The following is a 20,312-nucleotide window of genomic DNA, read 5'->3' as shown; positions in this document are numbered from 1 at the left end:
TGGTTAAGGTCAAGACGTCGGCTCTTCAAGTCATCTTCCACTTGCTTGGCCCACGTTTTCCTAGGCGCGGTCCGTTGGATGCTCCATTGGGTGGGTCGTTGTCTCCAAAGGAGTGTGGATGGTATTCTGTTCGTGCCCATTCTACATACGTGGCCAAACCATCTGAGCCTTCGCTTCTGGATTTGGTCGGCAATGGTTGGTTGCTGTTGGCATCTGGCGCGGATGGTATCATTAGTGATGCGGTCGCGAAGAGAGATGCCCAAGATCTGCCGCAGGCATCGCATTTGGAATACCTCAAGTTTGTTCAAATCTAACTTGAGACAAATCCATGTTTCCGATCCGTAAAGAAGAATGGGCAGGATCAAAGTCCGGAAGAGTCGGATTTTAGTCTTTGTGGAAATGTTGGTCCTCTTCCACAGACACCATTTGAGCGAGGCGAACGCAGTGGCCGCCTGTCCAATTCTGCTGTGGATTTCCATGGTGGATGCAACTTTCTTCTCCTGGACCAGCGACCCAAGGTATTTAAAGTCCTGCACTTGCTCGATCTGGACGCCTTCGAGATAGATAGTGGCTTGCGACCCATCTGTTGTCAGAGCCTTTGTCTTACCAGCATTGATCTTCAAACCGTATGGCCGGGCAATGTCGTAGAGGATGTCCGTGGCTTCAACGTCGTTACCGGCAAGGATAGCACTATCATCAGCAAACATCAGGTCAGTCACATAGTGATCCTTGTCATATTGTATGCCCTGTCTGTTTCTGAATGCTTGCCTCATAATGGCGTCGACCACGATGTTGAAAAGCAACGGGGAGGCTACATCCCCTTGGCGGACTCCAGTTTGGATGGTAAATTCCTCAGATAAATCGTTCTGGATGCGCACCTGGCTGGTTAAACCGTTGTATGCAGTTTGGAGGAGTGTGATGACTTTTCGAGGTACATGTTCAACCTCTAGTAGTTTCCATACGGCAGGCCGGTGGACACAGTCGAAAGCAGACTGTGGACACAGTCGAAAGCAGACTTAAAGTAAATGTAAATGTCTAGTTAAGGTAAATGTCTAGTTAATGTTTTGTAGTATTTTTCACTTGCTTATTATTATTACTGTGTATGTCTAAATGTTACTGTGTATGTCTATTCGATAGTATAAAGCAGAGCTAAGATGCTCAATACATTCTATGCTGATTTCAATATTTGTAGAAGAATAAGAGAAATTTACCTCAATATGATGGGTAGAACACTTCTGTATGATACACTCCAGAAATTAAAACTTCTTGTTATTACTGATAGCACTATTCAAGATGTATAAGTTATTATGTTGCACAGAGCGAAATGGAAAGTAAATTAAATAAATGATAGGTTTAATGTTAAATAACAAAACAGAATATGTTAAATACATTCAGTACATAAAAGCTTTCGGTTATTACGGTAACCTTTATCAGTTGAACTGAAAGTTTAGGAATGTAGAACATAAGAGCGTGTAGTGCCAGTCACGCACAGTAAACTGCATGATGTAACAACTAACTGTTTGATGTTGAAGCCTGTGGTTGTGATGTATGCGAACATTGCCAACATTTGTCAGTCATGAGAATGGTTGCCTCAATAATAGGGTGGACATGACATCCACTGTTTCTGTTGACTGAAGTATTAGAGCACGTAATGTGCAACGACTCCAACCAGGCACGGCATCAGTAATAGCAGACCCAACTGATAACCATGACATCACAGCGTAGATCAATGTCATGTCGGGTTGACCCGAAGTGCTCAACAATGGCCGAGTGTTCTATGTCTGCTAAGCGAATGGCTCTTTCGTGTTCTGAGATACATTTGCCGAGCCTTCTTCCAGTTGTTGTTGTTATTTGGTTTTTAGGAGCATTAGCAACTAAGGCCATATTGCTCCGGGGATATGCAGTGGTCATTCCCTGACCTTTCCGCATCCTCCGTATTTGGTGCACATGGGCGCGAATCCCGCTCTAATCAAGAAGCGTGTGCTACGCACTGCTGCTCCTGTCCCCCTGGCTACGGAGGCACCTTCTTCCAGTTTCTCCGACGTAGCAACCAGTGCAGTCACGGCAAGAAACGCGGTAGACTATTCCACTTTGTAGTAAGGTGGGAACCAGTGTTTTCACTGTAGAGATGAGGGATCGCAATTTCCTGCCCAAGAGCTGTACACACTTTTTCCCATGAGATTTCAGGACCCTAGAAACCTGCTGTGATAGGTTCGGGTAGTATGGGATAAAGGCGCTCACAGTGGAGTCATTACCTTGAATTTCCTGTTGGTCGCTACGTGGTCATGTGCCTATAGGTCACACCTGTCTAGGGTACTGGTGGGATAGCTTGTAAGATCCGTCTTGACTCATCTTCTCATCCGTAGAACTAGAGTAGGTCCAGGCACAAGTTAACAAGGTCTGCGCAGTGCCAAGAAGATGGCTGCACGTGTGTGCTGACCAGTAGTTGGCCAGCACACATTGGCTTGTGTGTGCTGACTGGTCAGCACACACACGTGCAGCCATCTTCTTGTGCGCATGTGCAAAAAACAAATTCTGCTCAAGATTCATGCTCATACATACTCTGTAATTTTCATTCCTGTGATCATGACTTACAGTCGAAAAGCTCTATCAGCTTCAGGAAGGAAAATCATTTTTCAAAATTTACGATAAACTTTTTTCTTTTTTTTGTGTTCAATTAATTTATTTTTTACTGTAATCATTTTGCATTAATGTTATATATTCGTTTTAATTTCTGGAGAGTATCATACGGAAGTGTTCCACATATCATATTGAGGTAAATTTTTCTTATTCTTCTACAATTATGTAAACTATAGAAGGAAGGGGATGAATCAGATTATTCACTTGATATCAATCGTTCAACTGTTGATGATTGTGCTCAAGAGTCGACAAACTGAATGAGTAATTTGCATCTACCTTCACACAGATAAAAGGGTGACATGAGTAATTACAAACCTATTAGTTTAACTTCTATTCCAGGGAAAATAATGGAGTCACTGGTAAAAGAAACACTGCAGGATCATCTAGTGAAGACTGTAGTTATAGTTAAGACAAAGCATGGGGTTGTTAAGGGGAAATCTAGTCTGACCAATTTGAATGAGTACTATAATGTGGTCACAGAGGAACAAGATGCAAAAAATAATTTTGATATCATATACTTGGATTTCAGGAAAGTTTTTGATACTGTTGCACATGAAAGACTGCTGTACAAATTGGAGCAGTATGGCATTAAGGGCAAGTTGCAGCTATGGATAAAGGGTTGGTTGAGTGGGAATCAATGGACACTGCTCTTCGTGGACTAATGTCATTAATGGAGTCCCTCACATTTCGGTTTTGGGCCCATTGTTCTTTTCTATATTTATCAATGATATTGATGAAGGTACATCCGGCTTAATGTCCAAGTTTGCAGATGCTATGAAGGTTGGAAAGATCTGTTAATGACAGTAATGACAATACACTACTGCAAAAGGATATAGAAAAGTTGGGCAGGTGGGCTGAGAGGTTGCAACTGAAGTTTAACATTGAAAAATGCAAAGTATTGCATATGGGTAGCAGATACCCCAGAGTAATGTACCACCTGTGCAGTACTACACTCAGGTTAGTGGAAAATGAAAAAGACCTGGAGGTAATTGTGCAGTCAAATATGAAGTATTCTGAACAGTGCAGACAGGCTACCAGAGAAGCTCATGAGATCTTGTCAATGTTATACAGGAATTTTGCTAGCAAGGATAAGGTGATTATCCTTTGTACAAAGGGTACTAGGAAAGTTTTGCAATACAGCTTTGTTTATTTAATTTTTTCAAAGTAATTTTCTCTACATTCAATACACCTCTCCATCCTCCGAAACCAATCTTTAAACCAGTTCTGCCAAGTTTCACTAGGGAGTAAAGCACACTCGTTGTCCCAAGCCCGTAGAAGGTCCTCATCACTGGAAAACCGCCTCCCTTTTAGCTTCATTTTCACATGTGGGAACAGTGCAAAGTCGCAGGGAGCAAGGTCTGGACTGTAGGGAGGGTGCTCGAGAAGTTTCAGTCCTGTCGTGGTCAAATATTCGGTGCAGACTTTGGCGCGGTGAGCTGGAGCATTTTCGTGATGGAGGTACCAGGTGTCCATTCTTGACTTTGGCCGCAGGTTCTTCATAGATCCAATGACTTTAGGCAGGCATTGTTCAGTATACCACTTAGCTGTGACTGTCTTCTGCGTGTCCCAAATGACACGTTCCACAATTCCACTCGATTTGAAAAATACAGCTATCATTTTCTTCTTTACAGATCGGGATTTTCTGACAATTACGGGTGTGTCGTCATCATCAAAGACCCAAACTTTGTTTTGAGCCTTGGTCGGCAGATCGTAATAGTACAGCCAAGTCTCGTCATCTGTCACGATGTTGTTCACATACCGAGATTGTCCCTTATCAAACTTTTTTAACATCTCCCGGCACCAAGTCACACGCGTGTCATCTGCTCTTCAGTCAGTTGATGCGGCACCCAGAGAGAACAAAGTTTCTTCACGTGCAAATGATCTTGCAGAATCGAACGAATTGCTGGTGCATTTAGGCCCAAAGTATCCTCTATCTGTTGGTAGGTCACTCGCCTGTTTTCGTCAAGCATTTTCCTCACAGCAGTAACGTTTTCCTCCGTAACTGACGTTCGTGGCCTTCCCGGCCTCTCAGAATCCTCCAGAGTGAAATTTCCTCTTTGGAATTCTCTATACCACCTGAATATCGTTGTACGATGTGGACAATCATCATCTAGTGCAAGAGTCATTTCTTCTAAGCACTGGTCTATGGTTAAACCACGCACAAAATTATACCGCAAAACTGTCCTTATCTCATTTCGTGACCACGATGCCATCGCAAGCACTTTACACTCTCACTACTAATGAATAACTGAGCCCATCAACTTGGCGCGGCGGCTACTATGCACGTATGAACATGTCTCAACATGCAGCAACAAGCAGCTTCCTGTGATTCATTGTTGCATCATATTGCAAAACTTTCCTAGTATCCTTTGTATAAGACCATGATCAGGCCACACCTAGAGTACTGGATACAGGTCTGGAGCACTCATTTTAGGAAGGATGTGGAGTTGCTTGAGCAAGTACATCAAAGAGCAACAAGATTGGTGAGGGGAATGAAGGACAATCATCATCTTCAGCCTTATCAAGAAAGGCTGAAGTTCTGCAAATTGTAGCATCTCAAGACTAGGCTGTTTGTTTGTTTGGGGATTTATTAGGCACATTAGCATCTGTGGCCATAGTGCGCCATTCAAGACTAGGCATCTGCTAGGTGATCTCATTGAGGTGTATAAGGCTTTGTATGGTTTGAGCAAGCTCAATGCTGATCTGATTCTTCCTCTTACTCAGACTATGCACTTGAAGGGGCATAAATTCCAATTGAGAAACAGCTGTAGAACAGATGTGCGGAAATTTGCCTTTAGCCAGCAGGTGGCTGATTGCTGGAACAAACTTCCATCTGTTATTTTGGAAGTTGATAGTTTAAATAAATTCAAGGAAGAACTGGATAAACTTTTGAAGTTAATGGATAGATGAAAGAGAAGTGGGTTTTTTGTTTTTTTTTTTGGCTCTTGCTGTATAAGCTTTCTTGCATCATATGCCTCTTAATGCCAATGATAATGCTAAAATCAGAAATGAACATCTTGTTTATTGCTCGTGGCCGACTATAGTTAAGGTGTACAAATTCACCTTGTGTAATCCTTTATAGTTCTGTCACCTATACCAACAGAACTGTTGAGGATTACACAAGGTGAATGTTCACGGTCAGTAAAGGGTGCAGCATGGTTTATTTGCTCAACAGCAAATCACTGTGCTATGGTTGACATCACGATACAATATGGGAAATGTAAGTACAATATCTCAAATGACAATATGCCACACACTCAGACATATGGGGTTCCACAATAGATAAACCTAGAGACACCACTGATCATCATCATCGGCGGCGCAAATGCTGTGGTGTCAATAACACGCTCATTGGAAACTGGATGATTGGAAACAAGTGTGCTGGTTAGAAGAGTCCAAATTTCAGGTGTAACATGCAGATGGATGCCTTCGTGTGGTGGAACAAGTTACTCAAGTCCATGGACCCATCCTGCATGGTGCCCATTATCCAGACAGGTGATGGTGGTTGCTTAACATGGAGCATGTTTTGCTGGGAAGAACTAGGACTCCTGGTGCATGTGTATCAAGATTTCACTGGTGAGATCTACTGGCAGATCTTATATCACATGCCCACTGCCATATTGCATATTTTCCTGAACAGAAATGGGATCTTCCAAGATGATAATGCGCTGCGTAATCAGGCCCACAGTGTGCATGAGTGGTTCAAGAAACATTCACCATGATTGGTCTCCAAATTCAACTGAGCTCAATCCTGTGAAATGTTTTAGAACGGAAGTGAGGTGTATGGACATGCAACTCTATTCCAGCACTGTGGAAAGCCTTGCAGGCAGCATGGCTGCCGATCCCTACAGACGTATTCAAACAAATAATTGAGTCAATGCCTAGAGAAATAACAGCTGTTATACGTGCAAACAGTGACCCAACACGGTATTAGGTAGTGGTCATAATTCAGTGATCAACTCAGTGTATATATACATGTATAAACTCCTAAAGGTCCAGATACAAGATAGGTATGTATAAAAAAAAAAACTCTGTAAAAGCTTAGTAATGTTTATTTAAACCCCATTTCATTCCTTTCCATTACATGCAAGTAAAAATTTTCAAACAAATTTATCATTCAATATCTGTTTTTTTAAGTAATAAATTCTAGAAATCAGTATTTATCACCGTTAACTCTTTATATTTTTTTACAATTTAACAAAAAGAGAAAATAAGTCTGCAATTAATAATAATAATAAAAAAAAAATTCTGAATTAACATTTTCAACAAATAAGATGATTTTTAAAATTAGGTATACCAGTGCTATATCATCACAGCAGTGCCTCACATTTATGCTCAAAAACCAAAATAAATATCATATTTACAAATAAAATTCAGACTGTTTAAGTATAATAAGGCACACTGTTCTTAAAATAAGGGTGGGTTTTTTTGTGCTATTAATATACAAGATTTACCTTGGGGATCAGCCTTCTTGTAACAGTTTCCAGCATCAATATAGCAAGTTGCTGCATCATGCCGACCATTGCTTTTCAGATGCAAACCTGCTGCATCACAATAGGCAACACCAGCAGCTAAAAAAACACACATATATAAGTAACAGAGCTTTAATACTTAGTTAACTGTAAAATAATGCTTGGTAAGAGAAACTGAACCGAATTGTCTAAAATATTTTTCACTAATTTTTGCCTTGGTTATCAATGACGAACAATGTGTTTTTAGAGGACTTTTGTCCTTTAAAATCACAGGTAGAAAATAAATAAATAAAATTTATTTATTTTCTACCTGTGATTTTATTTTATTAAAGCAAATTTCATTTGCTTTAATGTGTTGGGTGAAAGACATGACATGAGAAAATTTATTTCTCATGTCATGCCTTTCACCCAACACATTAAAGCAAATAAAATTTTCAATTTTTTTATATGTATAAAATATCAAATTTATAGACAATGATAAAAAAAAAATACATAATAAACTGTTGTAAAGATGCATAAATTAAATTTTAAGCTTTTTTTTTTGTGACACATATAATAATGTGCACTTACATCATAGCAACATAATTTCATTAGATTTATAATGATAAATTAGAAACAATACAGCCATATATAAATACATATGAAAATGACAGCATATAAGGTTTTAAATTACTTATTTCAAAAACATTTGCTAACTATTCCAAACATTGCAATTGTTTGCTACTACAAATTCTTTACCACTGGAGAACTTTCTTTTTCCAAAATTAAAATTAATAAAAATTCATTTTTGACCTACAATACCTTAAGAATAGGTTGTCAAATTTAGTATTAGTATTATAATGCAAGGAAGTGGACATTTTCTGCATCTGCCAAAAAATAAATAAAAAAAATATTCTACTGTGATAAGCAATTCATTCTAGTGATCTGAAAGGCACTGCTTGAAAATAAATTTCATGAATTCCAGTCTTTTGTTAACCCCCAAATTTTGTATTTGTGTCACCCACCCAGTTCTATCAATAGTAAAAATATACCTCCCTCTATCAGGGGCCCCCCCAGATATCTAGTTTAAGCTTTGTAGCTTGCACTGTCTAAAAGCCAATCTACATATGGACATCAATTAGCATCCCTTGCCAATCTGGTTGCCTTTCTTTGAACCCTCTCCAGAAGTTCTCTGTCTTTATTCAAGTGTAGCCTCAGACTGAAACATAATATTCTAAAAGTGGCCTCAGCATCATCTTGTATAAAGGACAATGATATCCTTTTATCCTTTTAATTATTTGCAATGGTCATCTATATAACAGACATGACACCATTTTGAAAAAAGGAACTTGTTCACAAGAAATTTTGAAATAATTTCAGACATAAAATACTAATTTCATTAATTACCCTTACAAAGACATAAGATTAAGTTAAAAAATAATATCTATAAATTAGAAATATGCTTGTATTAACTTTTGTATTTTGAAGAATACACAACTTAATATCAAAAAATGTGCAGGATTTGCTCTAGTTTACTCAAGCTTCAGGAGTGGACCAATTGTCCCCCCTCCTCACCAGCTTCAGAATTGTTCCTCATTAGCTTTCCAGAAACTGACTAGTTCTGTCATCCCTTATAGCAAATCTCCTAACCTAATTACTTTCTTTTCCTAAGAAATGCTTCAATGAAACTCAATTATGGCATCTAGGCCATCAATTCTCCAATGCTAAATTCATGATTTGTTAAAAACAATACTGGAGGGGGATGAGGGTGTCAAAAAATCAATAATAATAATAAAAAAAAAAAAAGAAAATTGAAAACTATTAAAAAAAAATTCACTTTTCCAAATAAATAAAACCTTGTGATTAAAGGAAGAAGTTTCATTACATGAAAGCTGTGTGAAAGCAATTACATGGCAGCTTTGTTTTTTCAAAAAGAAAAAAAAAAAAAAGTCTATTCAAAGTGACGAAAATGACAATTTTAGAATACCTCAATTACTACATTTCCTTTAAATCCAAATCATTAATTGTTTTGTTAAAGAACAAAATAACATGCTTTCATTAAACCTTAAACAAGCAATAACTGAAAATATGAATTTAAAATTAATAGGGCCTTAATCCATCTGGCAAGAATACTATCATCACATGCTTTAAGAACAGCTTGAATTGTTGATATGTAACTATTTATGTAAACAATGAGAGTAACAATAGCGAAGAATGCAGGAGTTTCATTTTCATATGAAAAAACGAAAAGTGCCAGCGTAAACAACTTCATCGCCAATTATGAAGAATATATTACGAATAGTTTTGTTTTCACAAGTGCTATTCACAAGTGCATGGGAGGAAGAAACGTCACACTGCTAAGATTAGCAGTGTGACGTTTCTTCCTCTCATGGTAACAAATTATGCCATGCCCAAAGAAGGGAGGCAAGTTCAAACAGAAAACAAACCGGTTCACAAATGCTGACTTCCAGCGGGATCGCTGTTCACACGACCTCCCGTTCAACGTCCTCTACCGCATAACGAAGGCATTTCGGACCCTGCAATGCTATGTGATTCTGATTCGTCTTTGTGCCCCCTACACCTCCTACAAGTTTGTTGCCCTGGTAGTGAATCACCCTGTATAAGTCTACACATCCCTTATGCGGTCACAGTACTCCTGTAAAAACCGTCGTGAGCTCTCATTGTGTGTTAGTTTTCTTTTAGTATGGCAACCAGAAAGTGTATAAACAGTCCTGACATATTTTGTTACAAGTGGTTGTTTTTTTCCTGTAAAGCAGAGGCGAAATATTACCGATTTTGTAAAAAAATTGTATAATGCATACTTTGATAAAACTAGGTGATCAGGATAAATCGTGGGCACAGCAAAAGTATGCCATATATGTGTCGAACATCTTAGAAATGCTGAATGTTACTTTTGTGTATGTGACATTAAAGGTTACAATTCAAAAAATAAAAAGGACATCAAATATCCAGATCTACCATCAGCCATAAGACCGGTTCTGCACGGACCTGATCTGCCTGTAAAATCGCCACCAGAAACTTTGGAATCCACATCTTCTTCCATTGAAGCAGAAGCTAAAGAGGTTAGTGAAGAGGAATGTTACAACGAAAATATTTTAACACCACAGCAATTCACGCAAGTCAAACTGAACGATTCAGTAAGGGCCTTAGGTCTTCCAAAGTATGCTGCTGAAATTCTGGGATCCAGACTTCAAGTGAAGAACTTACTTGCTCCAGATACATCATTTTCCTGGTACAGAAATCAAGAAAGGGAGTTTATACAGTATTTTTCACAAGAAGGCCCTCTCATATATTGCAGTGATATTGCTGGTTTAATAAGTGCCTTAGGAGCTCCACCATATGTTCCTAGTGAATGGAGACTATTTATAGACTCTTCTAAAACTAGTTTAAAAGGTGTTCTCTTGTATAATGGAGATAAGTACACATCTGTCCCAGTTGCTCATTCAGTCTACTTAAAAGAAACTTATGACAATCTAAAGTTGCTTCTAGAGAAAATTAAATATCAAGATCACAAATGGCAACTATGTGGAGACTTAAAAGTGTTATGTATATTGCTGGGGCAACAGGGTGGGTACACTAAAATGCCATGCTTTATTTGTGAATTTGCCATTGCTTCTTTGTCCAATGCAAAGCTAAAGAACTGGATTGGACAAAGAAGCAATCGCCTCGGAGGCACAATCTTACACTGGGGTCAAAAAATATTGTGCACGAAAGTTTGGCGAAGCCAGATAAAATACTTTTACCTCCACTGCATATCAAGTTAGGCATAATGAAGCAATTTGTTAAAGCACTGAATAAGGATGGCAACTGCTTTGCAGTAAATTTCCTGGTTTATCTGATGCAAAACTTAAGGAGGGTATCTTCATTGGTTCCCAAATTAGAAAATTGGTTTTAGATGGTCAGTTTGAAACCACTATGACTGAAGTCGAAAGGGAAGCCTGGAAGATTACTTTTAAAAGTGTAATGGAAAACTTTCTAAGAATCATAAATCACAGGATTATGAGAAAATTGTTCAAAATATGTTTGAAAAGCTTCGCAATTTAGGTTGCAATATGAGTATCAAAATTCACTTTTTGCATGCCCATCTTGATTTTTTTCCACGAAAAAACTTGCATAGATGAGCGAAGAACAAGGGGAGAGATTCCATCAGGACATAAAGGAACAGTTAGTTAGTTATTTGGTTTTTAGGAGCATTAGCAACTAAGGCCATATTGCTCCGGGATATGTGGTGGTCATTCCCTGACCTTTCCGCATCCTCCGTATTTGGTGGTGACGGGCTCGAACCCCGGTCTAATCAAGAAGCGTGTGCTACGCACTGCTGCTCCTTCCCACCTGGCTACGGAGGCGCCACAAGGACATAAAGGAAATGGAGCAGAGGTACCAGAGAAGGTGGAATACAAGCATGATGGCTGACTACTGCTGGTGTTTAAAAAGAGAGAAACCTGGCACTGTACATAAAAGAAAAATGATTAGACATTTTTTTCAAACAAAGAGACGAAGGTCTGATTAATGAAAGATTAATACTTGATTAATTAATACAGAATTTTGATTAATACTTGTTAGTATTTACGTATTTTTTGATATATGAAAATGTAATCCTATCAGTTTTTCATTACTAAATACAATAAAGTTATATACTTTCGTAAAAAACAATACTTTTTTATTTCTTAAATTGTGATGTATCTAGATGTGATAGAAAAAAAATTTAAGTCATATTTGAAATCACAGCAACATATTTCGGCAGCAGGACCTATTGAAATTCAAACCCCAGTGAACAAACTTAAATTTGTAAACTAGTGTAATTAAACATTAAACAAAGAGTATCTAATTTTTGTAGCAGGCATTTCAACCAATATGCTAGTTCTAGTAACATATTATTTACAAGGAACCAAAACCAAACTAGGATTTTTAAGTGGAAGGCAAAAATGGTAATACTGTAGTCATGTGGTACCTGAGAGATCCTTTGCACATATAATTCCAAGTAAACAAGAAGTCTGATTATACTTAGGAAGGTGCTAAAAAAGTTTCAGCTATCAGCATCAAACAAACAATTAATGCACATTGGTTATTTTCAAGCAGGACCCGTCCAAAAAGCACTGCAGGATAAAAATCACATTTAGGTGCTCACTATACTACAACTGAATAATGGTGAAAGCAGATTGAAAGTTTCATATGAAACTATTAGAAATGAAACTAAATTTTATAAAAAGTTAAATTTGGGAGGGCACCTGTGATAAATATTTAATTTAGTGAAACCCACCATTAGAACAGTCGTTAAGGAAAAAAAAAAAAAAAAAAAAAGATTTCAGCATGTGGAAGGATAACAGTTCTTACCCAGAAATGTGTATGCATGTGTGTAAAGTGACAAAAAAAATTTACATACTATAATACAATTATCAGCATAGATTTCAATTTTTGAACAGTATCAATTTTAATTTTTTAAATGGGTCAGAATTTAAGAAATAGAAAATTAAATAACAAAAACACTGTTATTGTTGGGTAGTCATATAAGTGCCTATATGCCATTTCTGCTTGCATATGTCTTTCCCCCTTGATGGTGTAATGTTTTCATTGTACCTGCTTGAAAATTGTACACTCTATAATGAAAGTGCCAGCAATTTCATTTTTAAATTTAAAAAAAAAAAAAAATTGTTTGGAGGCCCAATATGTTTGGAATTAAAAGCAGGATATTATTCATAATTACAATTGCAGAATTTCGCTTAACTTTTCTGCCTGATCTGTAAGTTTCTTAACAGCAAAATTTCTCTGTAAAGAAAATTTTGGGGTGATATAGACACTTCAATACAGCAAAGTTCAATTGTAATTTGTTAATACCGTTAACCTTCAAAACATATATGTTCACAGTCCTCTGAGCCTTCTGGCCCTAAAGAGTATTAAGAGGAACAGAAAGCACAAGTGTTGTAATGGGAGTTTACTGCATGGGGGGGTCTTTAAATGCACGACAGATGCATCCCATGCAATAACCAAGATTTAATGCTACTAAATGCAGTCTTGCAAATTGCAAAAATGACTGAGTATGACTCAGAGACAAGATTATCCACATGCTAGTCAAAGAATTTTCAGCTTCAGGAAATAGATAAGTTTTTGAAAAATTTTGCCATTTTATTGACCTAATTATCATATTAAATTGTATTCTATATGCAGCTTTATAGTTTTAGTCACACTCAGTTTAGCTAGAGATTTTGTAGTTACTAGTTAATATAGTAGAACCTTTGTATCGGTCAAATCTTGCCACTATTGCTATATTATTATAGAGTGAGTGGTAGAGGAATTCTAATTTTTTAATTGTGGTATATACATAGCTCTAAAGGTTGGCGTTAGTTGGATAATTTTGTTATATATTATAATTAACTTATAACTTTACACCATAGCAGTATAGCATATAATGCAAACTTAGTAGTGTGGTAGTATTATTGCTGCATAACTGGTCAACTAGAGTAGGACTGTCAATGCATTTAACTTTTCATTTAGAATTAGAAGTGTAGTTATTATTTGTGAATCTCTGATTACATTGGTGAATTTGCTATTTATCGTTTATAATTGCTTAAGGAACCACATTGACCTCTGCACTGTCGACATCTGCCATCAATAAGAACATCCAAATTTTAATTATATATAATTAATAACAAGCTCTATAGTATAATCAGTGCATAGTGTTATTAGTGCATTAAGTATCTTTAATATGGTATTCTTGATTATACTGAATTTGAACAAAAGTCATGTCTCAGACCAGAGCAGCAAAGGAAAGGGCCCAAGCTAGTGGGAGTGCTGAGGCTCTGTAGAGAACTGAGAGGGCAGTTGTCTGCCGAATCACGGCTTTATAATGTATGGCTTATTACGAAGAGGGATGTCTTTCCGTGTAAGGAGTGCGAGGATATTAGCCGCAAACTCAGCATTTTTATGGGCCTTTATGGGAGCTTGAAGAATGAGTGGATGCCCTCAAAGGATTTAAATTAGGACCCATCAAGCTCTCAGCTGCATGCATCAAAAACCTGAGCTTGCACTTCATTAGTTAAACATAAGAAAGGGACCTGGGGTGGATGGGATCTATCCAATTATATTAGAGGCAGCAAAAGTAGTAAGTAAACCATTACCCATAATTATACGAGCATCCTTGGATTCAGGAGACGACTGCACAGACTGGAGATGTCCAAATGTATTCCCAATTCACAAAGAGAGATCAAAAGCTGGCACAAGTAATTACAGACCAGTTAGTTTAACTTCTTTTTGTGAGAAAATAATGAAGTCACTCATAAAAAAAAGTAATGCAGGATCATCTAGACAAGGCTGCAATTATAACTCAGCCCTAGCATGAGTTGGTTAAGGGGAAATCTTGTCTGAACAATTTGATTAGATGCTACGATGTGGTCACAAAGGAATTGGATACAAAAAATAATTTTGATATCATATACTTGGATTTCAGGAAAGATTTTGATAATACTGTTGTACATAAAAGACTGCTACACAAATTAGAGCAATGTGGCATTAAGGCAAGCTGCTACTATGGATAAAGGGATGGTTCAATGGGAGAAGACAAAGTGGCAATCAATGGACACTGCTCTTCCTGGACTAATGTTTGGTGTTGGACCCATTGTTATTTTCTATATTTATCAATGATATTGATGAAGGTATATCAGGGTTGATGTCCAAGTTTGCAGACGATACAAAGGTTGGCAGAGTGTTTAATCAAAGGAATGATAGTATGCTACTGCACTAGGATCCAGAAAAGTTAGGCAGATGGGATGAGAAATGATCAACTGAAGTTTAACACTGACAAATGCAAAATACTGCATATGGTTAGCAGTAACCCCAGAGTAATGCACTGTTTGGTACTACGTAATTGTGCAGTCAGATATGAAGTTCTATGAGCAGTGCTAACAGGCAGGCAGGGCAACTAATGGGGTTTTTGTCAATGCTATACAGGAATCTTGCTAGCAGGAAGGTGATCATTCCATTGCATAAGCTAATGGTCAGGCAACATATTGACATTATGGCCTTTGCTGTCCTTGCGCCGTAAAGCCCCTAAGCAACAACAACAACAGCAACATATTGAGTACTGCATAGAGGTCTGGAGGCTTCATTTTAGAAAGCATGTAGAGCTACTGGAACGGGTAAAGAGACAGGCAATAAGTTCAATGAGGGGAACAAATGAGTGCTCTTACCAGAAAAGCTTCAGTTCTGCAAATTGCAGTGCCTGCAGACTAGTCCCCTGAGGTTATCTGATTGAGGTGCATAAGGCCTTGAATGGATTGAGCAAGCTTAATGTTGAAGGGGTTCTTCCTCTTGCTTAGACTGCTCGTGAGGGGGCAAATTCAAATTGAAGGGCGGTTTCAGAATAGATGTGAGTGGTTGATTGTTGAAACACACTTCCATCTGTTGTTGTGGAAGTTCATAGCTAAGGTATAGGTTTTCTGCTATAGCATCAAGTTTATACATAGCCAACTACTAAGCAGTTACAAAATTGGCATCATTTAAGTACATCTCATATTGTGAATATCTTCACAACGAGTTGCCATGGTATTGCACTACATTTAAAAAATAACACTTCTCTAATAGAGAAGACTACTGTTACTTATTCTCGGCAGATACCACCACCCAGACGGCACCATTTCAGAGTTAATTGGCTCTTCATCGGTGGATGGGCAGGTATCCTGGTGTTGAAGTGATGACAACCCAATTGAGAAGTATAACCCTACAATATGAGAGATGCCTGATGGTGTACAGTAATTGAAAATTACATAATTTGTTTAGGGCAATAGCCTCAGGTTACGAAGAAGTTAATGTCTTCGTAACCTGAGACTATTGCCCTAAACAAATTATGGAAGTTGACAGCTTAAATATATTCAAAGAAAAACTAGACAAACTACTATTTGGACAGAATGAATAGTTGAAATGGGAAGTGTCTCCTTTTTTTTTCTTTTTTTTTTTGATGTGTAAACATCTTTGGTGGCACCTACTAAATTTTGGGCGAAAGTAAAATCAATTTGTCATGATTTTGCAACACGGAAATGATATCATTTGACGTCATTTCCATTTCATAACAAAGAAAAATGGAGTTGGGACAAGAGATCGCACAAAGGATCATGGCAGGTGATCTTGGATGTGATTGTGTAAAGGATCATGAAATTTAGTAGGTGATCTTGGATGTGATTGCACCAAGGATCACAGGAGGTAATCTTGCAGATCACCTACTAAATTTCAGATGGTAATAAAAGCAATTTGTCATGATTTTGCGACACAGAAATGACATCATTTCCGTTTCATAACAAAGAAAAACAGAGTCAGGAGAAGAGCTCGCGCAAAGGATCATGGGAGGTGATCTTGGATGTGCTCAGAGCTGGAAAAAACCAGCTGGTGACAGAAAAACACTTTTATGATTCAGGGCATACCACTGCCACCAGTGACAGAAACCTTTTGGTAACCAGAGAAATGGATATCTTGCAAAATTTAAAGTAAAGTAAAGTAAAGAATTTATAGCAAAGGATCATGGGAGGTGATTTGGGATGTGCTCAGAGCTGGCATGAACCAGCTGGTGTGGAAAAACATTTATGATTCAGGGCATACCACTTAGGTGGCTTTGGGTAACCATTGCAGAAACCATTAGGTGGCTTTGGTCTAACCCATGGAAGAAACCTTTTGGTAACCAGAGAAATGGATATCTTGAGGGCAGTGATCTTGGATGTGCTCAGAGCTGGCATACATCAGCTCTGACCACATCCAAGATCATTACATTGCATGCACTTCAGCCTTACCAGTTGAAATGCATGTAATGTAGACATTACAGGACCCATCTGTATTACTGAACCGGTTGTATATTTCCATCATGAGTAGAATGTATGAGTAGAATCTTTTCCTTGTCATTGGTAATTCTCGTTAAGTTGCAGAAGTCCTTGTTGGCAATCAAGTTTTCACGTTTCTTTGCAGTTGCACTGAGTCAGTTGAGCGTGGCTAGCTTTAGATCCTCATTCATCTCGCTGTTTAGATGACTGTAAAAATTTCAAAAGGGAGGACTTCTCTCCGTCGCATTACAAGGCCATGCAGGTCATTACCGCTTGCTTTGTCAGGGTTAACGTCGTCGTTATCTTGACACATCGTCTAACATATTTCAATCATTTTGCGAATGTCCAAGTCCAATTCATACAATTTATGATCTAGTACGAGCTCTTCATTGTCACTGTAGATCTTGACATATTTCATCTCCGACAGTATCTGTTTCCTCATTGCGAAATGAAATGTGCAGCGTTACATCTCATGCTTGTACTCGTTGAGATCCTGAGCCAAGTCACAGTTTCGATAGCGTATTATGCGTGGATACTGTTGTTTCTTGCCGATCTCGTAGCACTGCATGTGTAAATTGCAACAAACAATACAAATACTTGTATTGTTGGAATCATGCTATTCAACAAATGCCTACAGTAAAATGGGTAATTAGGCTATTGGCCTAACTCAGAGGTTCCCAAACTTTTTTGGTTCATGGTGCCCTTAGTGTCCCAGTAATTTTTTAATGGCACCCCTGGGTCAAAAGAAATACCTAACACAGTGGTTTTCAACCTTTTAACATATACCTATATAATATTTTATTCTTTATATAGAGGTACTAAATAAAGATCAATTATAGATCACCAGAAAATTAAAAAGATAGATACAATGGATACCATACACCTTTTTATAATGAAATAAATATACAAATTTTTAAAAAATAATAATAATAATAATAACAACTTTAAGTAACTTAAACCCAAATTACACAGCACCCCAGTTGAAAACCACTGGCCTAACCTCTTCCAAACGTTGATTCGATACAGTAGGTGGTGGGTGGGCGCATAAATTACATCGTTCATGATTTCGGTTCTAGCTGTTCAAAATTTAGGTGTCATCAAAGATGTTTATACATAAAACATCTTTTGTGCGTACAGGGTACACAAGCGATTTTTACCTCCTTTTGGCTGATGTCTTATAAGCATCATTTTCCACTAATAATCTAATATGAATGTTTTGCACCTGAACAGAACAGAAACTCAGGTGTAATCTACACAAACACAATAGATGGGAGTAATTTATTTATTTATTTTTGTGTTTTTGTATGGGAGGCTCCTAGAACAGAAGTTCACCTCCACCTCGTTGCTCTGTTCAGTTTTTACAGACTCTGTGAAGGTAAGGCTAGTGTGTGATGTAAAAAAAAATAAATAAATAAAAAAATAAAATAAAATAAAAAATAATAAAAATAAATAAATATTTTTTATTTATTTTTTTTTTTCAAACCAAATCCACACAGAAATATCCCAGGTTGGATGAAGATAGATGAAAAGGAAGGCGAGAAAGAGAGAGAAAAAAAAGTTTTTCATCCCGCACGGGAGAAAGTGATAGGAAAGGAAAACTGTGTTTGTGAGCTTATGTGTGTGTTCTGTAGCATGACGTTGTGTTTTGGCCACCTGGAAGCAGTGATCACCTGGACGACTTCCTCCAGGTACTCGTCCCTAGTAGGAGGGGAACAAGGCCTCCCCTACTATCTGCAGATGGGAGTAATGTACGTCACTGCTGCTGGGGAGACAGACTTCTGCAACATATCTTCCTAGTGTTTCTGTGATATAGCAGACTACTTAGCCAGTGTGTGTGTGTGTGTGTGTGTGCGCGTGCATGCGCATGTGGGCGTGCGTGCGCACGTGCACACAACTGCATATTCCTCACAATGTTATGTTGTCGCTGTTATGTTGTATGAATGGACACTTAGCAACTAGTGAGCAGTTGGAAAACTGCTCCTGAATTCCCATCCCTGCATCAAAGAGAGTGCCTTCATATCTTCCTAGTGTTTCTATGATATAACAGACTACTTAGCTGTGTGTGTGTGTGTCGTGCATGTGCGCACTATTCCATACTACATAATGCAACTACATAGCAGCATATATAACACACACAACTACATAACAGCATATTCCCCACAACCGGGGCAGGGGTTATGTTGTTTAAATGGACACTTAGCAATTAGTTGGAAAACTGCTCCTGAATTCTCATCCAAATATAATGTAGATGTACAAATATAATGCAGAAGGACAGGGAGTTAAAAGTAGTTAAGGAAGAAAAAGACATTCAGATTATGAACAATCAGAAAACTTGACCATGCAATGTAAGCAGGCAGCCAAGATGGATACTTGGTGTCCCAACAAGGATGCAATTACTCCTTTATACAACTGTACCAGAATATTATATTCAAATCTGGTGGCCACACCATTAAAATGAAGGATGTCCAGACTGGTGAGGAGCTCTAATCATTGTCTACTAATTCCTACTAATAATGAGAACCTTATTATTTTCTTATATTACTGATCTCTGAAGGGATCTGTAAAATGAATGAGAATGCATTTTTCACTGGCAAAAGAGAAGACCAGAACAAATATAAAATGAAGACTGGATGCTCACAAAGTCTACCTTTGGGCAGCATGCTGTAGATCGGCAGTGAATCTTATTCAGATTTACTAAGCAACTAACCATCTCATTTATTCACTACCTGACTGTGAATTGCATCAAGATTTACTATGCAGGTGCAAGTCTCACCAACATTCAATATAAGATTTGATTGTGATACTGACCAACATTTAGCATAAGATTTGACTGTGAATCTCACCAAGGTTTACTATGTGACTGCGAATCTTAAGATTCCTAATGACGTGTAAATCTTCACAATATAAAATTCACACAGTAAATCTTAAACATTCATTGCAATATTCATACCCTTACTCAAAAATTTTACTCATTTTTAATATTTCTCAATATACAGCTTATATTAAAAAGTTTTTCATAAATTAATGAAATTCCTCTCTTACTCTACTTCTCTTTTACTATTTTTTATTATTTTATAACTATGTAAATATCAAACTATGTTCACATAAAAACTGAATCCAAAAATCTGAATAGTAGAACTCTTAAAAATACATACCACTCCATTTTTTTGCCATTTTAAACATATTTGCAGCACGTGTGTATAATTCACATGCCTCTTCAACTTTAGATGAACCTCTGAAAACAGTTATAAACCAAAAATCAAATAATGTTATACAAAAAAGGAAAAATAAATTTTGAAGTAAAAAAAAAAAAAACTATTTTTCTCATAATAGACAATGTTATTCACATCTCAATCAGATTAAGTTTCGGAAATCTGATTATCTTCCTTCTCTTTTCGGG

The 20,312-nt window shown here is 37.5% G+C and overlaps 1 protein-coding gene across 2 annotated transcripts in view; it reads right to left on the bottom strand.

Annotated features, from left to right (window-relative positions):
• The window catches only part of LOC150084707 (alpha-soluble NSF attachment protein-like), a 254,756-nt gene that overhangs the window by 208,311 nt on the left and 26,133 nt on the right, over positions 1-20,312 (bottom strand). The window contains exons 3-4 of one of the 2 annotated variants that reach the window (XM_090375441.1): positions 20,068-20,145; positions 7,095-7,211 (exon numbers count right to left, since the gene is read on the bottom strand). In XM_090375441.1, the coding sequence (XP_090231567.1) occupies positions 7,095-7,211; positions 20,068-20,145 (195 nt within the window). Of the gene's footprint in view, positions 1-7,094; positions 7,212-20,067; positions 20,148-20,312 lie in introns of both variants that reach the window. The other variant, XM_090375440.1, reaches the window with a different exon arrangement.

Source organism: Mastigoproctus giganteus, chromosome 6, assembly GCF_048544385.1.
Source record: "Mastigoproctus giganteus isolate SK-2022 chromosome 6, ASM4854438v1, whole genome shotgun sequence".
NCBI lineage: Eukaryota > Metazoa > Arthropoda > Arachnida > Uropygi > Thelyphonidae > Mastigoproctus > Mastigoproctus giganteus.
Note: the sequence above shows the minus strand (reverse complement) of the source record. Positions and strands in the feature narration are given on the sequence as shown.